Below are 24,425 nucleotides of genomic sequence, written 5' to 3' on the forward strand. Positions count from 1 at the left end.
ACCTCCCCTTGTTCAATTTCAAATCTTTTAAACACAGTTTAAAGCTCCATTTGTCTCAGTTACTGCCTTATGGTTTTGGTCTAATTTTTTAATGGGGTTTTCAGACAAAACTGAAGGGAATAAAAAAGTCAACCATGAACATTATAAGAAAAGTTGTGAAAATGGAGTGAAAGTGATAAATAAAAGATTTGAGGAACAGATGGTAAGAAAAGAGGGAGGGCAGGAAAGAACACAACAAACACATATCATGGCCTGTAAACTATGGCCTGTAAAATCCCAGCTTGGAGGATTTGGAATTGCTGTCAATATTGTGGTAAAACCTGCAAAGGCACCAGGGCTCTGCCACACAGAACAACTTACCTTCTGATGAGTTTAACAGGTAAGAAAACACACTTCTGAGGGTCTTTACTCCCACCTGTAACCTCTCATTAAACAAGATTTTGGAATCATGGAAGGGCCCTCAAAGTTCACCTCATCCCATACCCTGCCATGGGCAGGGACACCTTCCACTATCTCAGGTTGCTCCAAGCCCCATCCAGCCTGGCCTTGAACACTCCCATGGATGGGGAGTATCATTTGTACACACCCCTCAAATTTTACAAGTACCAAATGAAAACATTTTGGAAATAAGATGTTCTGAATTTTTTTCTAAATCAACATAGGAATATAGAATTTTTCATGCAGGACCACTCATGTTTTCATCCTTAAGCATCAAGTGTCATCTGGTGGATTGACTAAGAACTACACCAAAGAACCTCACACAAAAAAAATTTTGCCAGGGAGGAAAAAAAATGAATTAACTAAACAGAGACAATATTTACCTATGGCTTCAGAGATGCAAAGAATAGAAGTCCAAACTTCTGCCAGGTGCAGGTATTTAGAAGATCAGCCATAAGATTCTTATAACACACCCAGGAATTTGGTGGACTCACCTCTCTGAAATTTGGGAAATGCAAATTTTTTACAACTCGCTGTCTAAAAAGCCGTATGCCTCCAACAAAGACATTGAAAAATCCCAGTCAAATATTTATTTGGTTTTTTAATCTAATCTGAGATCCATAAATAACTACATGAATCTAGAACTGGCGCTTTAAAGGAAATATGTCACCTTGAGTAAAATGTCAAGCTGTTTTTCTTCAAGAAGAAAAAGAAATTCAAAGAAGGAATAAAAAATCAGATGCCTTAATCCAGGTAAACAGGGATGCTGGAAACCTTTAAATAAAAAAGAACATATTTAACTAGAAATCAAACTTCCTATTTTCTTTCTGTGCCTTTGAAATATACATCCTGTTCTCTCTCAACCAACATTAATCAGCTCTGATATAACGATTTTAAAAACCAGACATCTCCTTTTTTATCACTAAAGAGAAGTAAGAGACTGAGCCAAGAAGAAAAAGATAGATTACAAGAAACTCCTCCTAATGAAGCTCCTGAAGACAAATAATAATATTTTTTTTATTGTTATAAATAATAACTCCACAAACCCAAACAAACAAAACCCCAGAGAAGAAATAAAAAAAAACACAAAGGAGCCACTGCCAGGATCACCACAAAATTATTTTTTATCACTTTGAATGCTTCAATTTTAAAAGTAATCCCCCCTCCAATTAACATATTGATTTAAAGAGATTGACTTTGAAACATATTTAGCAATCTTGATAAGCAAACAATGGGGCACACACCTCCAGGAAACACTCCAGTTTGTTGGAAGAAGACAAGTGTTGATCAACCTAGGAAACAGAAAACAGAGCAACATCTTCTGACCTTTCAAACAATTTAATTGCTTATTGTGGAAGGTCATGGTCATGGCTACCAATGGCAATAAAGCAATTTTTAATTGTTTGAAATCACAGCAAAAGCCTGAGAAGGCAGCCCAGCTTCCACAGCCTGGCTTTATTTGTCAAGGTCCTAGAATGATTTGGGCTCAATAGCATTCTAAAGATTGTCTCATTTCAACAAGATATACCTGCTGTGGGCAGGAACATGCTTCAAGCCCTGTACAACCCAGCCTTGGACACTCCCAAGGATCCATGGGCAGCCCCAGCTTCTCTAGGCAACCAGTGCCAGGGCATCGCCACTCTCACAACCAAGAATTCCTTCCTGAAATCTAATCTACTCCTACCTTCCACAGTGGGAAGCCATTCTCCCTGACCCTTTCACTCCAGGCCCTTTTCCAAAGTCCCACTCTAAACCTCTTAGAGATTCTTTAGGCACTGCAGGGAGCTCTAAGATCTCCCAAAAGCCTTCTGTTCTCCAGGTTGAACACCCCCACCTCTCACAGCATAGCTCTAGCCCCAGCTCATACAATTCCTCTTGTTTATTTCCCATGCTGTACTAATGTGCGTAGGGAAATTTAAGCTGGGTCCTATTGAAACTAATCTACCAGATGGAGCTGTTGGAATTGCTTTGCAGTGTCCTTTAGGTGCTCTCCTGCTGACCTGTGATGCATCTCCAGGCTCTGGGCATCTCTTGCTGTCACTGCCATCAAACCAGAAGGAATGGGATGGATTGAGGTTCTCCTTCTTTAGATTTTGGGTCTAGTGGCTGAGTTCTGTGTTAGACTGGGTTGATCTATGTTATGCAGTCAGACTCCATCAATTTGATCATTATCCAAAGTCAATTTGATGAGCAAAGAACACCTTACAGACACAGAATTAATCTGCTGTATGACAATTCTTTCCTGTGTGGGATCAAAGAAAACAGTGAACAAGGCTCAGTTTGAGACTTGAGTTCATGGTCCCAACAAGCTGGCTATCAAACTCCACTGTGCAGGTTGTTCAGGGGCTGACAAGGGATGTGTCACCATCCCCATTTTAGTGGTAGCCAGAGGGCTCCTTTGAAGCTACCTCTCAATTCACTTCATACAACTGTGTTTTGGTTTGCAGCCAAGCACAGCCTGGGAGCGTATGACCTGTTCTCTCTCAAGAGGACAGGCATTCAGTGCGTGTGTCAAGAACACAGCAGCAGCTGACAGGCTCTTGGTCTTTCAGGGCCTACCATGAGCTGATCTAAAAGCCACTCACACTCAGGGCAGATGGTGATCTCCAGAACCACCTTCCTTCCACAGATCCAATTCCATAGGCTGCTGTAACTACTGATGTAGACATAGCAAATACAAGTTATTCTTCCTTTGATATTTTTAACCTCAAAGTAAACATCTTACCTAAGCAAAATCTACCACTGAATACCAAAACCTGAAATACATCCTAAGCAGAACAATGTCAACTACAACTGTTTCCCACTCCTGAATGCTCCAAGAATTGTTTATACTCCCTTACAAGCCAAATCCAGTTTTCCTCCAAAACTGACACAAGAAAGAAGGCAACCATCAAGTTCAGTCTATCCAGGAGAGAGTGGACTTCTCAGCAGGAATTTCTAACAGGCAGCATCCACTAAGAAAAGGTTTGTAAGAGACTGTTAGTTTCTGCATCCCAAGTCACAGTTGCCACTAATAAATGCCAATGCTACAGATGGAAAGAATCCATCCAGCTGCAAGAGAAACTTTGTATCTGTGCACTGTCTTGATAGCAACACACTAGCCTAGATATCCAGCCCAAGCTTTTGGGTAGCCTTAAAGCTGATCCAAGTCCAACAGGGTTTTCCAGACAGCTCAAATAACCTAATCTTCTTTTTTACAGACTCCAAATAAAGTCTTCAGCTGACCAAAATGAAGCATGGAAGAGGCAAAAAGCTTCAGGAGGTCAAAGGAAACAAAGCCAATCCTCTTTTTGACTTTCTCAACTGCTGTCAGAGGTCCAGCTGAGGAGACAAAGCTGACATTACCTCAAAGCTCAATTCAGAAGTAGCTGATTCAAAGTGTAAGCACTGTATACTAACACTTAAAAGGTCAGTTGTTTCAATTATACAGTGTAAGTCAGTACTTGAAACAGGACAAGTTTCTGATTCTCCTGATTAGAAACCCTCAGAAATCAAGTGCAAAACATGGTCTGCCTAACTGCAGAGAAAGCTAGAACACTAGAGCAGCACCTTAGCTCTCAGTAATCTCCTAGTTCCATGCCCAGTTGTTTTGGGTGAAATCTAAAAATACTTTAAGTAGCTAAAGGGTTAATACAGCTATTATTTTTTTTTAACCAGTTTACTGCAATATACCACGCATTTACCCCTGGTGCTCCAATGTAAATATTATCTCACTATTAGTCCTAGCAGAATCAAAAACTCTGCATGTATAATAAGACAAGTCCTCCTCCATAAACTGCAGGACAGCAACAGTGCCAAAATTAAGTTGTGTTACAGTTCAAGGCATCAGAATGTCTTACCACAGTGCCAAGTAAAACCACTTCAGTGAGGAGTCCTCATGCCCAATTAGGGATTGCAAACCCTGTGTTAAGGAGCATGGAAAGAAGCTGAGAGATTTACAAGAATTAGCAGGACCATACCTTGAATTTCTTACAATACCCACTTTTTGCAGTGAAGGATATCTGTGGTCTTCTGAGGACTCCATCAAATGCCACTTCATCCAATACAAAAAGATGTAACTCCACCATGACACCAGCTTCTAGCTAAAGGAATCTTTTTTCCTGACATACATCTTACAGATTCCTTAAACACTCATCTTTCTAGTTTTGCCTTTGGTGTTGGTGCCAAGACTGCTGGCTGCCAGCACAGTAGCAACTCAAGTTTGTAATTGGGGAGGGGGGCAGGGGAGCATTCCTGACAATATTAGCAATTAGGAGTTTCCTGTAACACCAGCAGAGCACTGACTGATGAACAGCTCAGAAATGCAGAAAATAATTTTCTTCTCTCAGACCTGATCAGCAATTTTAAGAAGCAAAGACAACTTCTGTTACCACTGTGACTGCAGGACCCCCAGAACACAGAGACAACAGTTTAGACTGCTCACCAATGAATAAGACATTACAAAGCCCTTTTCTTTGGCAGAACCCAAATTCTCCCACTTTTCAGCATCACATTTTTCCCTTGCCCTCATGTAACCACCTGAGCCACTGATCACTAAACGTCTTAATTTACCTCAAGAATGACAGATACCTTTCTTTGCTGCATTTTTCCCTAATCTCCCAAACTGAAAGAAATCTAGTGTTTCCAGATGGACTCAAGTGCTTCACAAGCTGAATTACAAAAGGAACTTCTTCAATCCATTTCCACTGTAACAAATACATCCCCTCCAGCTAAGAGGAAAATGAAGAGGGGAAAAGCAAAATTTTGTTCCTACTTTTATTTTCCCATTGGAACAGAGTGGTGTAACAGGCAGTAAACTTTTTTTTTTCCCTGTAATTTCCTGCTCTTATGGACCAAAGTTTTTCACGGCAAATAAACAATAAAACTCCTATCAAGCCTGTAAATAGAGAGTGGAAAAGATAATAGAAAAACTATTTAGAATAGCCTGAGTTTTTTCCTAATGATATTGACATGCTGAAGACAATCCTCAATTGTTAAGCACCCCAGATCTTAAACTAAGATTACTTTACAATCTGTCTCCTCAAACACTTTTAAGGATAATCTAAGGAGATTACCCAATTTTTGAATATGAAGAACACTCATGACTTGTAGGGGAACTCTACATTTGGTTCAGGTTTCTGAGCATACTTGGGACCTAAATCTGGGGAAAATAAATACCCATTTCCTTAATAAGCTGAATCTGCAAGGCAATATACTGAATCCCCATGAACTCAGAAGAATTTTTTTTCCCCTAACAAGACATATATTTTTTCCTCTGTTGTACTGGGTCTGCTTAGTATTGCAGGATGACTACAGCACTACAACCTCAAATGTCAGTGCTTGCTTCTGAATTGTCATCCCAAAAAGAACACTTGTCCTGGGTTCCAGCCAGGACAAGGTTAATTTTTACTGTAAAGCCCAAAGGTTATAATTTCTACTGAAGTGACCCAGAGAGCCCACTTCACATAATTTTCCAGGATGGGAGACGGGGTCCCTTCCAGGTGGCACACCATGGTGTGGTCAAGGGTCCTGCATGGTGATGAGCACATGAATTGTTGGCCTCTTTTCTGTTCATTCTGTATTACTATTGTTACCTTTACTGTTCATTTTCTTACCTCATTGCTGTTTTCAGTAAATTGATCTTCTCTCAACTCATTATCTTTATCTGCTGTGCCTCCAATTCTCCTACCCAGCTGCCACAAGGGAGAGAGCAAGTGGAGCATGGCTTGGAGAGTCTTGGGGAAGCACTTAGTTGGGGAGTACCATTCCCAAACCATGACACCAGGAAACTAAGCATGTTGACAAAGAGCATAAAACATGTCACTGTTTATAATAATCCTGGCTACATGATATAAAACTATGGTGTGCCCACATTTTCAAACACTGCAAGCCAACTTTTAATAGTGGGTTAGCCTACCTGAACTCAGAAGATAATGCTTCTTTTCTAGTGGAAGATCCATCCAAAGATCCAGTAACATATAATGGACACTAAAGCTGAACTCATACTGCCAAGGATCTGCTGTTTGCCTTCACTGGGATGAAGCTATTCCAGCATGTATACAACACATTACATTATTTTTGAAGGTCTTCTTAAAAACCAAACACACTCAAAAAACCCCAAACAAAATAACCAAACCAAACAGAACAAACAAAAGGAAAACCCCCAAACAAAAACTCAAACAAAACCAACTAAAACATCCCTCCTCCCACCAAAACAAACAAACAAACAAAAAAACACCCCAAAAAACCCCACTAAAACACAAAAAAACCCAACAAACCACAAATCCCCCAACAAAAACATGAAAAACACCCCCAAAACAGTACTTGTAACAAAGATTTCTCTATCTTCCCAGCCAGAAGACCCTTAGCCCTGCTGGCCAGACCCCAGCTGAGTTTACATGGACAGCCCCAAAAAGGCAGGAGCTGACTACTTGCAAGTTGTTTTAGAAGAAGAGAGCTTCAAGAGTGCTCCAAATTTGGAGACTAGCACAGGGAAACTAATCAGATCTAGACACAAATAGCTTTTTTTCACATGGTCAGTATGACAGAAACTGAGGGAAGGAAGAAACTGGAGGTGTTTGCATTAATTTTCTGGAATAGTTAATGTATTGGGAATGTATTCAAAAGCAGGTCTGCCTGATGGAGTGTGTATCTGCCAGCTCAGATCTAACATTTAGGAGACTATTGTCAGCACTAAAAATAAAAAATAGAAAGAAGGAAGTCTTAATCCTGATTTCTCTCAAAAAGCAATTAGTTTAAAAAAATCCCAACTCTACAAGACAAAAACCTAGCTAAAAACCACATTAGATTTAGTATCAGTAATCAACAAAACCAGAAAATGCATTTAATTCCCTTTTAGCCTTTGTATTAGGACTACACAGAGAACAGATATAATGAGTGGGATTGACAGAGAGCAGCAACACTGACCTATGTAGGTTAACTCCAAGTAAGGGACCAGAGATTTCAATATCATTAACGAGTATGCTACATATTTCAGCCAAACAACAGAACCGAACACTGTTACTATCTAGCCTCTATGAACATTTCTATGCTATTATAAACTGCTGTAGAAATCCACAGCTGAGATACACTTTAAATCCTGCATAAATCAACCTCTGTCATGACTGTCATTAAATAAACCTAAAAATAACAGTGTAGTAAAATACAGACTACCAGTTTTTGCAGGTTTTTTTTGTTTAAACAAACTAGTTCAAGTCCTGCAGCTGTGACATCCATCTCTTAAAAATGCATTTAACTTATTCCAAAAGGAAGAGCAAAAAAAAAATTGGACACTACAGTTTAGTCAATACCAGCAAGTGGAAATGAAGACTCTACACCACATCTTGAATAGGCTAACTGGGTGCAGGGTGTGGAGATAAATTCAGAGTCAGCTGAAGAGTCAGCTAAAGATGCAGCAACATATTTTCATCACTGAAAAACAAATCCACTACAAGTCAGAGCCAAAACAAGGAAGTGTAACAATATACATCCAGTTTCTGCACATTCATAGAATTATAGAATCACATATGGTTTGCATTGGAAGGGACCTTAAAGACAACCACATTCCAATCCCCCTGCCATGGGCAGGGACACTTTCCACTTGACCAGGTTGCTAACATAGAAATGACAAACCTATTTGATAAATGCAGTCCTTATGAAGAAAAAATCTTGTTAATTACATTTCTTTTATTCTGGACATTAATTATACATTCATTCAGTAGACACATTTGCACAAGTCAATTACCCAGCTGTAACACGAACTAAAAAATACATATAATTAATTAATACATATCATTTTGAGCATCAGTAAGTTGAACATTACCACCATATTTCCAGTTCAGGCTCCCTTTTGGATAAGCATTTTTCCAACAGATTCTCTTTCTTTGGGAAACTCTGGGCATGCAATCTGGCTGATCAGCTCTAGCCCTGTAGTGGTTACCCACTGACATTAGAAGACATCTAAGCAGCAATACCCAGGCAAAGCTCTGCCTACTCTGTTCAGACAAGTCTTTATATTGCTCCAGCCTGTGTTAATCCCTGGAAATGTGACCTCCCTCCAATAAATCTATCTGGCAGCAGAATCATCAGGGGGAAAACTATAGAATTTCTATGGCTCATGTCTTTTAACACCAAAGTTGCTGAAAACCCTACTCTGCTTCTAAGTGAAATAAACAACAGTAATCTTGACTACACCAGACTGAAAAATAAGGATTTGGATTTGAAGGTCTGCCACAAGCCTTCTCAGCAAGGGCACTCCACTGCAATCCCCAGCATCAACTTAAAAAATCCTTAAACCACCATCTGATTTTCAAGTTTAAAAAAAAAACAAAACCAAAATGGAAGTTACAGAATCACATTCTGACTACTCCTCCTTCTATAACTGTGCTCCCTTTGAAAATACTTACTAACATTTTTAAAAGAAAAAACAATTTTATTTAATGAAAAAATATTTTAAGGCCTTTACTGCAAATTCTGCAGTATTTTTAGAAACTAAGGCACATGCCATTTAAGCATCTTTAATGCATTTTAAAACATAGAGAAATATACTGATTTACTCAAATGGATATTAGATTACATCTCATCTTATTTTCCCCACTACCTGGTTGTGGCAGTACATTTCTCTCTCTCTCTCAGGATTTTTCATAAAGATGCACAGAGAGAAAGAAAGAGAAAACAATTTCTATTTCTGCTCCTTGTTTTTCCTATGTGGAATGTGTTTGGAGAATTGTTTACCTGGTGTGAGTGCTTGATTGGATTCTGGTGAGGATTGTTTGAGCCTGATGGCCAATCCAATCCAATCCAATCCAATCCAATCCAATCCAATCCAATCCAATCCAATCCAATCCAATCCACCTGTGTCTGGACTCGAGCGAGAGGGTCACAAGTGTTAGAGACATAGTTAGAACAAGTAGGTTTGTAGTTTTTAGTGTCTTCCTTTATATAGTATATTAATGTATTTTAGCATAATTATAATAAAGAAATCATTCAGCCTTCTGAACTGAGTCAGACATCATCATCTCTTCCCATTGGGTTTGCCTGCATTTACAACACCAGTGAAATAAAAAATCAGCTTTTAGTGCCAAGCACCTTGTCAGTAGGTGCCTGAAGGGATTCCCTATGGGATACATGGTGCTAAGGAATGACAACGATGATGAATTTTGTTATTTATCATATCACCATACCCAGAGTTCTTCAAGCTACACCAAGATATTACATACTCAAAGTCTTATTTAATATGTAAAATTGCTTCTTCCATCACAAGATAAAGGAACATAAATTCAGTGGGGGGGGGTGGGAATTAAATGAAATAAAATTAAAAATCAGGGAAACAGCAGCACAGAGTTATCATAACTCCACAAACACAATCTATCCAAACCTCAATAACTTTTGGATATAAAACTAAAAGTTTTAGAGGGCTGAAAGTAATGCTCAAAAATGTGCATTTTTGAAATCTGGTCTCCAGAAGGATCTGAAGGTCAAGGCTAATTCAGCTCAAACTGCAGTAACTTAAAGTTTATTAATTTTATTAGTCATCCAAGCAGATGTCACAGCAGAAACATTTTGGGAAAAAATGTCATCAGGAATATCCTGGAGCTTCCACAGAACTGTGTCAATCAGAACTGAATATGTCAGAGGGAAGAGATCAAGAACTGTTGGAAATGAGGAAAAAAAAAAGTGGCAGGTTGATGCTGAGCCCCATCAGTAGTAATTTGTGGATTCCTCAGGCACTGTGAAGTGTGACAAACAGATGACCAAGACTCAACAGGAGTCTGATGTTCATCCAATAAAGCTGATGGTACAGATCAGGAAACAGGAGACAGGAAAATATAATGTGTTTGGCAAATTTGGAATATAGTCTTAGCAGCCAATACCTTTGTGGCTAGGAGACCCAAACAATGTAGTAGCAAAAGTAGATGTTGGGGAATCATACAGCCAAATTTAAAACTTGGATTCTCATGGTTTAAGATTTTTAACAACATTTCACCAAGCCTCTCCCAGATTACAAGGCAGCTCCTATGACTCCTGGGTTTTCAACCCTCCATGGAAGAGAGAGGAAACCACCACCCTACAGAGGCTCTGTTGTCATGAAAAACCATTCAGCAAGATCCTGCTCAATTCTCCATGATGAAACCTAATCCAACAAAGAGGGAGTAGAGAAAAGGGAGCAATAAAACAGTGCACACTGTGCAGTTGGAGGCAACTCACCTGCGGGTTCCTTTACAGCTTTGAATGAATCAGCTCACTCCTCCTTTGCACAGAGGAGTGGGGTGGAACATCCACGCTCATTATACAACATTTTAACACTTCAAACATACAAGTAAAACAGTGCCACAACTCTGTATACTGTTTCCGAACAACTAGAAATTCTGTTACCAGCCATAAAAGAATTTCAATTTCCATGGAGGCCATGAATTCTGTGCGTCAATGAACCCTCCAGCTTTAAGACACAATGGAATTTTTAAACAACTGAGAGTAGGAGGAAGAAAAGAAATAATAAAACCACCTCTTGCTGCCAGTTATTCCATAACCATTTGCCACAAAGGTTTTCAGTCTGCATCCAGAACCCCAAAGTAGATGGACAAGTAACACAGCAGCTCTCCTATCCTCAAAATTTGGTTCAGCAGTTTCTTTGTCCTAAGAGGATTAGCAGTTTTAAAAATAACTTTTGGGACTTGCATGGTCTGGAAAATACCAATAAAACATCAGACTATCCTTTCACATGAATAAGAAAAGCATCTGTTCTGCATTTCAAGTGAAGAAACCTTTTTGACTGTACAGCCATCAAGATTAAGCAGCTGTAACTCCAACCAAAGACCCAGTTCCAACAACTCCACACGGTATGGGTAAGACAGGATTTTCTTAAATTACTATTTTTAATTTACTATTTATTTTAGTAATTTTACTGTTACTAGCTGGGAACACTTGCACTTCCAACAGTAAGTTAGAAATGGCAAAACAAGGCATGTATTTGCATTAGATGAAAAAAAATGTTAAGAAATGTATTTCTTAACCACTCAACAACTAGAAGGGAACTTCTCCCCGCAGTGTTGATATTTGACCCTGCATTTCTACAGCCAAGAAAGAGGCTGAAAGAATTTCAATAGTAATTAGCACATCCAGGAGAGCTCAACACCCTTTGTTCCTCCATGGGAAACTTCACTCTGTATGCATGACTCCCCCAGCTGTGAGAGCGATTTACAGAGGTGGCACACCTGGCTCCAACAGGAAATTGGAATAGCTGAAGTTTCCTCCAGGCAAAATTAATCTACCCCTAGTCAGGGGCTTTGCAGATATTCAACAAACAAGGAAAAAATGGAAAAAAATTAAATAGAAAAACCATATATGTGACTTCAAGACAAACCCCTAAGAGTTCCAAGATGTACACTACTACAGCCTGGGGCCTGGGCCTTAATCATTGTCAGTTTTTGTAGGTTCAGTCACAGCTCCAGTACAACCATGTAAACCAACAGCACAATTTTACCTATGGGGGCACAATCCCCTTTTCCATCCAATTTAAGAGGGAATACAATGCCCACCTTGCACTATGGAATCCACTATGCACCTGCATGGGATGTTCAGCTATCCTATACAGGTGCAAACAACCCTGCTCTCCTGGCAGCTCACCAGCACCAGCATGGAGCTGCAGTGGTTGACCCAAGGGCCACACCACTACCAAATCCCTGAGGCTCCAAACACATGTCAAAAGGTATGGCCAAAGTGGGCTTGTATGAGGAAACTCCATCCTCCACCAAGAGCCTCCATGAGGAACCTTGCATATTTCTCCCCCAAAGGGTGTGAGAACTTGTTGGAACTCACAGATTGGTTTAGAGTAGAAAAGCACTTTGTAATATAGGTAGTAGGTATTGGGGAAAAACTATAAACATGTAATAGGTACTATATCATATAAAAGATAGCAGCAGCCCTGGGCAGGGAGGGAGAAGAAGAAGACACCAGTCAGAGAGGATGTCAGGGTGTGTGTGTGTCTCCACCTGGGCTGCTGACCAAGCAGCCGCAGCCCGAGAAGACAATCTTTTAGATAACTAACAATAAACTGCCTTAAGACAGAACGACAAGAGGCTGCGAAGTTTTTTCTTTGGAAGCATGGGTTGGAGGAGAGACTTAACCACCACACGAGACCCCAGACCAAGCCCGGGGTTCTCACAAGAACTGAGTACACTCTCATCCCCTGTCATTCACAGAAACACTGCAGTCATCACAGAGCATTATGCTGGATTAAAACAGCAAAATCTAGGAAAAAAACCAAACCCACAGGAAGCTGATATCTGGTAGTTTTTTCATTCGCTGGTCTGCAGAGAGATCACTCCTTCCTTTACCACATTTATTCAGCGTTCTTTTGGTGTTACTCTGGAGAACTTTTTCCTTGCCTCTGCAGTGCCCACAGGTTAATCTTCCAGAGTGTTTTGTACAGGTTTCCTTTCTTAAAAAAATTAGCTTACTAATTTTGACTTTAAAATCCTCTTTTTTCAAAAACTCTTCCTACCTTCCTATGAGGATTTTTTGCACTGTACTCACTTTTTCCTTCTTTTTTATCTCAGTATTCCAATCTACTTCTTCATTCTCTTTGGTTTTTACACAAAGAGTTTTATTCCGGTTTTTAAAGCTGTGGGTGAAATTCAAATCACAAGCCCCCATCAGACACATAGGGCCATGGCAGAAAACACAGTATCTCTGTAGTTTTTTCTCCGGGTTTGTAAGATAAGCTTGTATTCTATTTGCCATCTGTTGGAGGTTGGGCAGGTTTATTATCTCTTCCAAGAACGATGGTTTGCTCCGAAGAGGTAATGGTTTGTTAATGGGCCATTGACTGACTCACTGCAGGCCTGGTAACGTTACACCATCCCATTGTGAGATGCTCCACCCAGAGGGGGAAGCCAAGCACTCTTTTATGGTATAAAGTGGTACCTTTTGGGAGACAGAGCAGCTCTCTCTTTGCAGGATTCCGGGAGAAGCAGCTCCTTCAGCAGGACTCCCAGAGAAGCGGCCGGAGCGCGGTGAGGCGGCGGCGGCGGAGCTCAGAGGTGGTCCCGGCGCAGAGGAAGCCCAGCCCCACTGCCACCAGATCTTCAGAAAAAAACTATACCCTTCTAAAGATCACCACTGCAGCTGCAATTCATCAGCCACTGCAAGAGGAGCAGCTGTCATTTCAACTGGACTGCTACCAACACCCCGAATCCTCAGGGTGTCAGGTTGCGGACTTTATCACTAGTTGGTACAAACAATGTACCAATTGCATTTGCCTTTTTAAATTGTTATTTAGTTTCTCCTAGTAAAGAATTGTTACTCCCATTCCCATAACTTTGCCTGAGAGCCTTTTACTTTAAAAATCCTGGTAATTCGGAGGGAGGGGGTTTACCTTCTCCATTGCACAGGAGGCTTTTGCCCTCCTTCACAGACTCCTGTCCTGTCAAACCAAGACATTCTTATTCTGGAAGTGACAACAAAATTACCACGTGATTCATATCAAACATGGAAAACCCATGTTTGGACACTTCTTTGGTCTTCCTTTCACAGTTCCTTGCCCCAATGTTTGGTACATTAACTTTGGCCCTGTTCCAACATCAAGGCTCAAAATGATTACTGAAGTAGCAAGAATCTCATGAATGTAAATATTTGCTCAGGGTTAAATTACCAAGAGAGAATTTCTGCTCAGAGCCTGCAAGCCCAAAAAGAAAGAATAAAAAGAGGCCAAGAGTTTAAGAAAACTAGAGCCCAGTGTTAAATTCCTTCATTATAGTCAGACACCTGCCTGTTTTTCAGAAGTATAAAATAAAGAGGAGAAATCTCTAACATCCAAGTGATATTTAGATGTCACCCTTCTTTCAAAAATTCTGGGGCTACTGTGTTGGTTGAACTTTTAGAAATTAGATTCTTTAATGAGATAAGTGGAAGATCATTTGTTCACTGTGGTATGCTCGCTTACCTTGGTTTGCATAAGAATGTACTGGTGTGTCTTTGAAATGCTTATTTGCTTACAAGGTGATAAGGAGGTTGAGATTAGAGTCCTGGGTGTGTGTATCTGGTCTGCTTGCTGTATCTCAAAAAAAGAGACTTAGAAGCTATCACAACGACCGGACTCAGACTACATCTGGAGAGTCACGCCTGCAAGGAGAAGGGGGGGGGATAAAAGGAAGGTTGGGACAGAACATTTTTGCGCGCCGTTGGTGGAGCAGGAGACTCCCCGGCCGCCCAGCGCTGTGCTTTGCCTGCCTTACTCGCTTGCTATTTTAAATAAAATTGCTTTATTGAATTAAGACACTTCAAATTGTCGTGTCACAATTTATAACATTTAATATGAAGACTGGTATCCTCCAAAAATCTCCATCCAGATTGCCATGATGCCATGTACTGATGTGTACACTGTGTGCACACGCTGTATCCAAATGCTCCATCTCAAGGATAGAGGTTGGGCTTCCAATAACAGGCTGGCATCTAACCACTGGCAGCTTTGGACTCTGTATTAGTGTTTTAGCCGTTCACATTAATTAACCAGCTCAATGAGTACTAGAACTTACCTGTAAAGGTGCTACACTTTTAGCAGTTGTTCTGTATACTTCAGTGGAGATTATTCAAAATGCTTCAAGAGAGAAAAATGGCAAATTGCATGTGTAATTGATTCATACAATAGTCCAGCATAAAAATGCTCTATCCTTGAATATTCATTAAACAAAAGAATTTCTGCATCAAGTGAAGCTGCATCAAGTTAGATGAATAAAGAAGAAATAAAGAACTATAACAATCTTTCAAAAGGGGACATTCCAGGATTTTAAAGTGCAATTACAGTAAATAATTGCTCATGGCCATGCTGAAATACATGAGGACCTAAAATGTTTCAAAGCTCCTCACCTCTCGCAGCAATGGCCAGTGGTCTGCTTTGTCCCTGCTAGTACCTTGAAGGTTCTGTCATCCCAAAAGATGCATTTTTACTATGACTAGGAAAAAAAAAATAAACAGATTTGAAGACCATTAATTCTACATGACTCTATTCACTGCGCAATGACTGCTTCTGACCCAGCCTCAAGAGTGCCCTCTGAACAGCTATCAATACTTCCACCACATTTAAATATACTCTAGAGGCCTATGAAATTTTAAAATTTAGAAATGGTTATTTTTGCCTCTAGTAACTCTGAGCTCTCCAGAAAGTCACCAGCATTTAAGACACCAAAGCTGGTAATACTTGACATATTTCTTCAAGACACAAAACATTCTTCTCAGCTATTGGTGCCCAACACAAGTACAGGGAGGGATACCTTGTGACAGCATAGCCAGATTGACTAGCCCCACCATTAACATATTACTTCATTCAAGCAGTACCAAGTTTCTCAACAAAGGAGAAAAATCCCATTTTAGCACTCCTGCAACTTTTTAATGCCGATGCTGATGCTGTGAAAGAGCTGTTGGTTTTTAGAGTCCATAACCACAAAATTAGTTATAGTAAGAGAGAGAAAAGAAAGACTGAGGGACAAAAGTATTGTGCCCATATCTTAATGGTTATTCAAATGGCATGGCTTCACAGTAGAAATTTAATTCCTCTGTTAATGGAGGGACTATAGATGAGGACCTGATGAACTCATTTTGCTGAGCCCCTCAAGGATCCTGCAGGAAATCCTATAGGCCATGATGGAGATTATGCTATGTCAACAACCTCCTCTTCTCAGGCTTCCACCTCAATTCTTCACCTAGCCCTCTCACAGTAGTTAAATAATTAGCTTTCTGTCCCACACAGGGGTCTTAACCCCAGACAAATAGCAAGAAAAGCACAACCCAGAAAACAAGGAAGCAGGTAATATCAATAAACTGTTTCACAGAACAACAAAAAAGCAACAGAAGTCAGTAAAACCAGAAGGCAGGGAGAACAGCATTTTGTGAGGTAGTGATAAGGGACCACAGAAGCAATGCACTTTAAATAATGTCACTTAAACTCAAAAGTTAACCCTGAGAAGCCAGACCACAGCTACAGACCTGGGTATTTCTCAGAGAAGGACGTGGTGACCACTGCCAGAAAAAGTAACGTCCACACCACTAAGGGAGTGGAGATGAGCATGAGGCTGTCACTCCAATTAACATCACGGGCAGGGACACCATGTACCAACAGATCTACTCTGCACAGGCTGGCACAGCATTTGCTCGCTACCCAGGTAAAGCAAACACTCGGTATTGTGATATCAGGAACTCCTAACTACAAGCAGCACAGACAGAATGAGCAGCCACAAACTGTGAAATAAAACCCAAAGACACATAAAATTTTAAGATGCTGCAAAGTGTAAAATGTAAATCAAGTTATAATAAGCCTTGCTTTTAGGAGCTGGCTGTGAATGGGAGGGGGGAGAGTAGAGGGAGGGGAAAAAAGTTCTCCTGGAAGCACTTTCCAGTATACCTCACTATTGTTCCACCAACAAAGGCATCTCAAATTTCATCACTCATAACCTCCAAACCAGCCAGAGTTTCAAGTGCTGTGACTTGACTGCCTCCCAAATGCTCCAGAGAATGCAACACTGAGCTGCAGACATCTATTTTCAATTTCATACAGATTTTCACCATGGAGGTCTGGGGTCCTGTGTTTGGGGGTGCCAGGCTCAGCTCTCAATGGGGTGTTCAAAGGTGTTGGCAGAGGACAAAAAAAATGAGCACTCTGAGAGCTGGTGATGGGCATGAAGCATGGCTCAAGAGCTGTCACATCATGGAAAGGACTTCAATGATACTCTCTCCTACTTTCCCCCTCCTCTCTCTCATTCATGTCCAAGTCAATCTTAGCTCAGGTTATGTCATATGCACTGTTCCCACATCTGAAGAATATATATAGTCACATTATTTTTTACTTAAAAGGAACTTTCAGCTAGTTCAGAGAATTTGGAACAAGAGACATATTTTCAGAAGAGTATCAATATTCATCATTGTGTGAGAATTGCAAGTAATTGTTAGTCTCTCAAGTGAAATATCAAATTTCACATTAAAATCTGATAATGCCAATACAAATGGATACCACAGTAGTTATTACTGATTTTAATCTGCCACTGTTCACTCAACTCAAACAAGTTAACATCTACACAATCAATGGCTCAAATGTCTAACACAATATCTGCATCCAGGGAGCTAGAAATATTCACTACTTAGGTTTTACCAGTCACCTATTTTAGTTTCAAATTGAGTTTTTGGTAAATAAAAATTTAAATTTAAAAATTAAAATGTAAATTTCAACAAAACAGCTTGAAAAATAAAATTAATCTTACTCAAAAGCATTTCACAAGTTCAGAGGTTTAGCAGAAACCAGCATGCAGTCAGAGGAACTAAAGCATTAATAACATCATTGCTGCATGTATACTTCCTGCCCTTTCAATTCTCACACAGAACCCTTGGTCACACTCACTGACCAAAGCAGGACCATTATTGATCTCCAATAATCTTATCAAGATCCCTAAAAAAAAAAGGACTAGACAATCTGGGGAAAAAGCTATGCATCCATAATTATTGAGCTTGGTCAGCAGGAACAGACACACTTCAGCTAGAAACATTCAGTGATTTTTGAGGTTACAGACACACATGGGAAGACAGAGCTGTTCCCAAAACTTCCTGCAGAAGTTAGCTGTACATTTTGCATTGAAAACCAGTAGGAAACAGTTGGACTTTAGGTCATATTTCAGAGAGCAGCACTGCCCAGACCACTCCACCTCACATAGCTCATTTGAGAACAAAGCTTCCTCAAAACCAAACACATTGAACCTGAACAAGGAACTCAGAGTATAAAATCATTGGAATACTTTGGACCCAGCCACAAAAACTTCCTTGAAAACACAGCAGGGCAACCAATGCATGACTGAAAAATCATCACCTGGGATTGTGACTTCCCAAGTCTGTCGCTCATGGTGTCACAAGGTTTCAACATCCTACTTCCACCACTACTGACCTAAGGCAGTCTTCCTCATTTGAATGGATCACACTACAGAAGCTCATTCCACACAAAAAGCCATGAGGACCATCATCATTATGATTCTACTGCTTTTATTGTTTTGAATGAAATATTCTTTCTTGCACCTCTGAGACACTCCAAGACCAAATACACTCTGCAGTCCCGACCTTGTCCCACATTATCACCTCAGCCAATGTCAGGAGTTGGGGAGACACCCAAAAGAATTGTGTTGTTCAGTATTGCCATAGCATTAGTCCACTACACTGGATTTCCTTAAGGAAAGGGCAACCTCAACTCCATCTTTCTTCCCTGCCTCTGTGAAAGATACCTGACAGGCCTTAGATCTGCATACTCAGCAAGAGGCAAAGGTCCTCTGGAAAGACAAAGCCCTGCCTCTCCACTTCCAGCAAGAGTTTTAAACATGCATTTAAATGCAAGAAGCTGTGCCAAATGTGACTGGACAACAGCAATTCCAACTCTATTCAAGAACTATGCAAGCAGGGCACATCAGATCAGAGCCACAAGAGCAAGCAAGCTCTACAGATTTCCCTTATATCACCACACTCTGAGTCCCCTGACTCTGAAAACAGGAGTAAAGCTCACTGGTTGATGCTCTTTAGTGAGATGTACCACACTCAAGAAAATAACAAACACACACATACGGAAGGACAAATATTGCACCAGTCTACAAGCAACTGACATTGCAATTACTGCTTATTTTGCAATCTACAAGCAACTGACATGAGAACCCTGGCTCTCTCACTAACAGAGCAGGAGACTGCTAACATGGGCATTTCAGCTACTGCAGGGTCCAACCCATGTGGGAGGACCAGCCTCTAAAAATTCATGTACTGAAGATTGGTATGCAAAGAGTTCAGGAGGTACCAGAAGTCAGATTGCCTGAATATCTCTGGATCCAGGTGGGGAACTTCAGCAGCTCTGCAACTCACCATAATCTTTCCTAGGTTGATCCAGTTTTGCAAGTAAAAGCAGGGCAGAAAACTTCCACTTTTTAAAAATAAGAATTTATTTATTTAAAATTAATTCCTTCAAACTCAATTTCATTTTTATAATTTTTCTTTAGCGTTATTAAGGTAAGAACACTTACAACATAAAGAACTGGGTCACAAATGAACTAAATCAGGAACAACCCAGCTTGCTTATTTCAAGGAATATTATAAACACAACTCTGCTAGATGGAGTATGAACTCTGAACCATCCTCCTAGCACTGTGAAAAACAGCTTTCTATGAAAGACAAACTTCTTCTAAAGAATGCAAGAATCCTTTTGATCAATGTATTGGTCGCCATACATAACCCCTTTCCATTCTCCATGCTTCTCAACAAAACCAATTCTGGTCATTAACAACTGCCAATAGTTTCTCCCATTCCATGGTTCCACTGTGTATCAGGCACTGCAAGATTCTTTTATGTTGCAGAGCAGTTTTCCTTTGTGTTAAAATTCCCTAAAGCTTGCAATGGAAAGTAGAGTATATCCCTTTAACATAGTTACCACTCTTAATATTTGGAATGGAAAGTGTGACACAGGTACTGAGGTTTAAAAAACAGCTACAATGCATGTGGCCAGTTTTCTAATCATAAATCTCATAAGGGGTTTTCGGGCTTTTTCCCCCCTTTTCTTCCTTGTTTCTGTCTTTTGGATTTTTTTTGGTGGGTTTTTTTTTGTTGTTGTTTTTTTTGGGTTTTTGTTGTTTTTTTTTTTTGGGGGGGGGGTTGTTATTTTGTTTTTTCCCCACAAGAATGATGGTTTTACAGAGACAGCCAGCTAAACATAACAGATCATTATGGTTCAGAGATTTCCAATTTGCAACTGGAAATTGTTTACGTTTAAAGTACTAACCGTTCCAAAGGGTATTTAAAAATGAGAGAAGGGAAAAAAACCTCAGCATTTCATAAGTGCCTAAATATGGATTGGCAGGAAATAAATGTAATCTCTACAGTTAATAGCAGTCTTAATGAAATGAATATTTAAGAGAACTGATTTTGTGTGGTTTTAGGAGAACTAAAAATGTATTTACACAACTCAGTGCTGCATTTACTCAAACATGGATTCCCTGGCCATTGTGAGCCGCACAGGGACGTCGGGTCCAGAGTGTGAGTACGGGGGCAGCTCGGCGTGAGCCCGCAGCTGGCGCCTGGGAGGCCGTGGGTAGCGCGGCCAGCGCCGCTACGGGTCCAGCCTTGGGAGGGCGGGCCGGTTCTCCGGGCGATGGGTTTACATCAGAACCGCGCCAGGCGCTCGCAGGGGCAAGAAACGAAGAGAAAAAAATCAATTAAAGAAAGTTAGTTGAGCATGCCCCCAAGTCCGTGCGAGCTGCTGCGCAGGGCCCCCGCCTCCCCGCGGCGGAGCGGCCCGACCCCGGGCTCCCCGCCGAGGGCGCGGGCGGAGCGGGGCCCTGGCGCCAGCAGAGCCGGCGGGACCGCGCCCGCCCGCCAGCCGGCGAGGGGAGGGGAGGGTAGCGAGAGAGGCGGCGGCGGGGGTCCCGCACACCTGGAGCGGGGCCGGCCCGGCAACCAGCCTCCCCGCCCGCGCCACAGAGACCTCGCGGCCCGCCGGGGCCACTGCGCCGCCTCGCTCCCGGCCCGGCTCCCCGCGGCCGCCGCAGCCTCCAGCGAGAGCTCGACGGGCCAGCGCGGGGCTCCCTCGGAATCGCGGCCGGGGCGCGGGGGGCTGGGCGTAGCCTTACCCTCAGGCTCCATCTGCTCCCGCCGCCGCGCTCCGGCGCTCCCCGACCGCTGCGCGCCGAGCTGGGCCAGGCGGTTACAAAGGCGGCCGCCAGGCGAGGGGGGTGGGTTTCCTCTCCCTCCCACTGCAGCTGCATCGCGCCATGAGGCGCCGCCAGCGGGACGCGGCGCCCCTGAAAGCGGCGGAGGCGGGATGTGTCCCCGCCCCGGTCCGGCCCAAGCGGCAACGGGACACGCCGGAGGGGCCGCCCCGGCTGCCGGGGGACCGGGTGCTGCACGGGGGCAGCGGCGGGGAAAGGGGGCACGCGACGGGATGGCTCCTCCCTAGGGCCGGGAGCGGGGGCCAAGGATAAGGAGGAAAACTCCCTTTCCTGCACCCCTCCCCCCCGACCCTGGGGAAGCAACGCCTGCCGCTTGCGTGACCCCTGGGCAGCTCTACGAGGAGCTCCCTCTGAGCCAGACCCGTTCTGGGCTAACCGGGGACATCCCATCCCCCCGACGTGAACCGGTGGGTTCCGGGATGCAGGAAGCAAGGGGCACAGGAGCTCCTCATCATTCGCATGCCACAGGGAAGGTGTTTATGGGTCCCTTCGGTAAGAAAGAGGACGAACACAGGGCAAAGCTCAAAATCACGTCACAAGGAATAGAAAAGGAAAGGGCTACAAGCTCTACACCGGCTGTTGCCCTTGGAGCCAAAAGCTTCTCGGTGCAGCTGCTGGGGGCGGCTGTGGGATACATGCCGAAGCCCAGGAGAGACCCCAGGCTGTGCATGGATTCTCTGACTGACCTCTTCTTCCATGTATGCGTCAGAGAGCAATTCAGATACGAATTTTGTGTGAGGGAACCAAACCCTGCCAGCCTCTACCCAGCTCCAGAACCATTCCAAAAAACAAGAGCTTCTTAAATAGTCAGACCCGAAGGCCCACCTGACTCACTATTCTGTGCCTGGACAGGGAGTAGGATGCTGTAGGTAGGAGGGATTGCAGCGGAGTTGGAGGACGATGCTCTCTTTTGTAGCCCTGGTGAAGTGCTCCTTCAACAGAGGTAAAACCCTGCCTCTTCAGGCAAGGCACATATTTAAAGGAGAGCTTTCTGAGATTTAGGATCCCAGCTTCTCGTGACAAGGAGTAAATAATACAGAGAAAAACAAAAATACCTATCAAGCAATCTATCTCTGAAAGCAAAAGACATGTAAAATGGTCTTCACAAAGGCATTTACCTTCAGGAAAAAACAGCAAAACAATAAAATGAAACATTATCTCTGTTGGGCTTCAGTCTATTTTTTATTACCCAGTAGTCCATCATTGCTGTTTGCCTTTCCCCTGAAATATCCAATTTTGATGCAGGCATTAGTGTGGGAATATGCTGTAGAGCTTTCAATAGTGTGGTGGAATGGAAACACAGTTTTGCAGTGACATTCCCAAAAATTATTCCTGTGGACTAGCCATTCCAGAATAAAAGAAGTAGCTGTTCTAGATCAACTCCTTAAACAGGGTCTAGATAAACCAGAGTAAGAAAGCAGATTCTTCAGTAGGAAACCAATCTGGATTTTTTGTCAGTTTGAAAATCCAGCCCATTAGTTTCCAAATCCTGTCTTAAAGCATTAATACACATACACAAATGTTATACACAACAAATTATTTCAGACATTCATTACTGCAAAAATGGATATGGCTCTCTCAGATTAGTCCTGTCCTTTAGGACAATGACATGGGTCTTCTCTATAGCATTTTCACCAGAACATAGCCAAGCTCACTAGTCATTGCTGCATGGTTATCAGGTGTAATGGAGATACAGCATCAGAAACAAACTTACAAATTGTTGGAAATTTCCCAGTTCTTTGCTCTCATGGAAGCAAGGTACATACTATAAAGTGTGAAGCTGAGACAAGTTTTATTTTAAGCATTTAAACTTGTTAGATATAGCAGCAGAACACCAAATAACCAGGATCCCTTAAAATTACCTATTTACGCCCTGTCCAACTCTTTCCCCACCCTAGCCAGCATTTTGGTTTGGTTTAGTTTTTGGGTTGGTTTTTTTAGATAATTGGACCATTTTTCATTTTAGGCACTCAGTATCTACAGTCAGGGTATCATCAGTATTTAATTTGTTTCTCTGACCAGAATCAGTTCAGTTATTCTGGAGTGAGTTAACAATTTAAGCAAGTTGTAGCCATTGCTTTTGACCAGCAAAATTGTAACAGAGAGCCAGTGTCAGTTTCTTTACATCTGGAAAATAAGCCATGTCTCCAACCCAGGTAAATCGTGTGGTCTTAGAGACAAGTTTCAGCAGGTAAGTAACAAAGAAAAGAAGTGCTCTGCTTTGCAGCTCTGCTAGGGATTGGAAGAAATAAAAGCTAAGAAGAAAGTGATCTGAAAGTGGTCTACCAGAAAAAGATCAAAACAGTGCAGATTTGGGAAGACAAAAGAAATTGCTGGGACACCTCCCCTGAATCTGGAACTTCCCACCTGAATTGAGAGGCAAGCAATCCTTTAAAACTGTGAGGGGCAAAATGCTCCTGGGATCTTTTACAGCACAGTTTGTGACTCTTGAGTAACAAGCTTGGGATGCCACCTGAATTGAGTTGCAGGCAGTAGATCTATATCCAGCTCAATAAAGCCCTTTTTTTCTAACCTCTCTCAGTTAGGTTAGAAGAAGTTACCTGAGCTGTTTCCCTTCCTGTCTGATGAAGGAAGTCATAATAGAAACAAGTCTGCCTTGTCAACATTTCTGTCATTTCTGCCATTCACAGTGTTAGTCTCAAAGAGGCTGAAGATTCTCTTAAATAGATTAGAAACTGGTTGGAAACCTCTTGCAGTGAACTGGACCTGGCTGAGGACCTGAAGGTCTTTGTTTAATTAAATCTTAGCCGTGAATTTTACTTTGGGCCCAGTACAATGGGCTAAAACCTTCTTTAAGCTTTGAAGCACTGGGCAATGTCACTGAATATGGTCCTTATCTTGGGCTGGTTTTAATTGTTTTCAATCCCTTGGTATCTAATGTACATGTGTGAAAGAGTAAGAGTAAAGCGCCAATAAATGCAGTGTGAGCAGTTAGCAAAGTTCATTCAAATATTCTTGCTCTCCAAAAATAAAAAACCTGTCTATCATATTGCATTAAAATTCTGTTGCAAGATGAGCTCTCTCAATATAAAGTAAATCTCCTTCATGGTAGGCTTTACAGTTCAATGAGGACTACCACTTCATGCCCAGGAAAGACAGATTTATTGAGGGTAAGAATAACCTCTTCTAGATTTGATAAGACATTGGAGACCAAAAAGCAAAGGCTTTGGAAATATATGGGGGTTTTCTGACATGCTTTTCTTGTAGGAGATGAACATTTTGTTTTGTTCCAGATCACATAATCCTTGCGGTGAC

At 41.8% G+C, this 24,425-nt stretch overlaps 1 protein-coding gene across 5 annotated transcripts in view; it reads right to left on the reverse strand.

The window, feature by feature from the left end:
- FGD3 (FYVE, RhoGEF and PH domain containing 3) overlaps positions 1–21,522 on the reverse strand; it is a 102,984-nt gene extending 81,462 nt beyond the window's left edge. For 2 of the 5 annotated variants that reach the window (XM_085590896.1, XM_021539532.4), the window contains exon 1: positions 21,051–21,522. In XM_085590896.1, the coding sequence (XP_085447022.1) occupies positions 21,051–21,063 (13 nt within the window). In that variant the 5' untranslated portion in view covers positions 21,064–21,522. The remainder of the gene's footprint in view (positions 1–21,050) is intronic. The other 3 variants (XM_085590899.1, XM_085590901.1, XM_085590895.1) reach the window with 3 other exon arrangements.
- Between the last annotated feature and the right edge of the window lie 2,903 nt (positions 21,523–24,425).

This window comes from Lonchura striata, chromosome 12, assembly GCF_050655825.1.
Source record: "Lonchura striata isolate lonStrDom1 chromosome 12, ASM5065582v1, whole genome shotgun sequence".
NCBI classification, from domain to species: domain Eukaryota; kingdom Metazoa; phylum Chordata; class Aves; order Passeriformes; family Estrildidae; genus Lonchura; species Lonchura striata.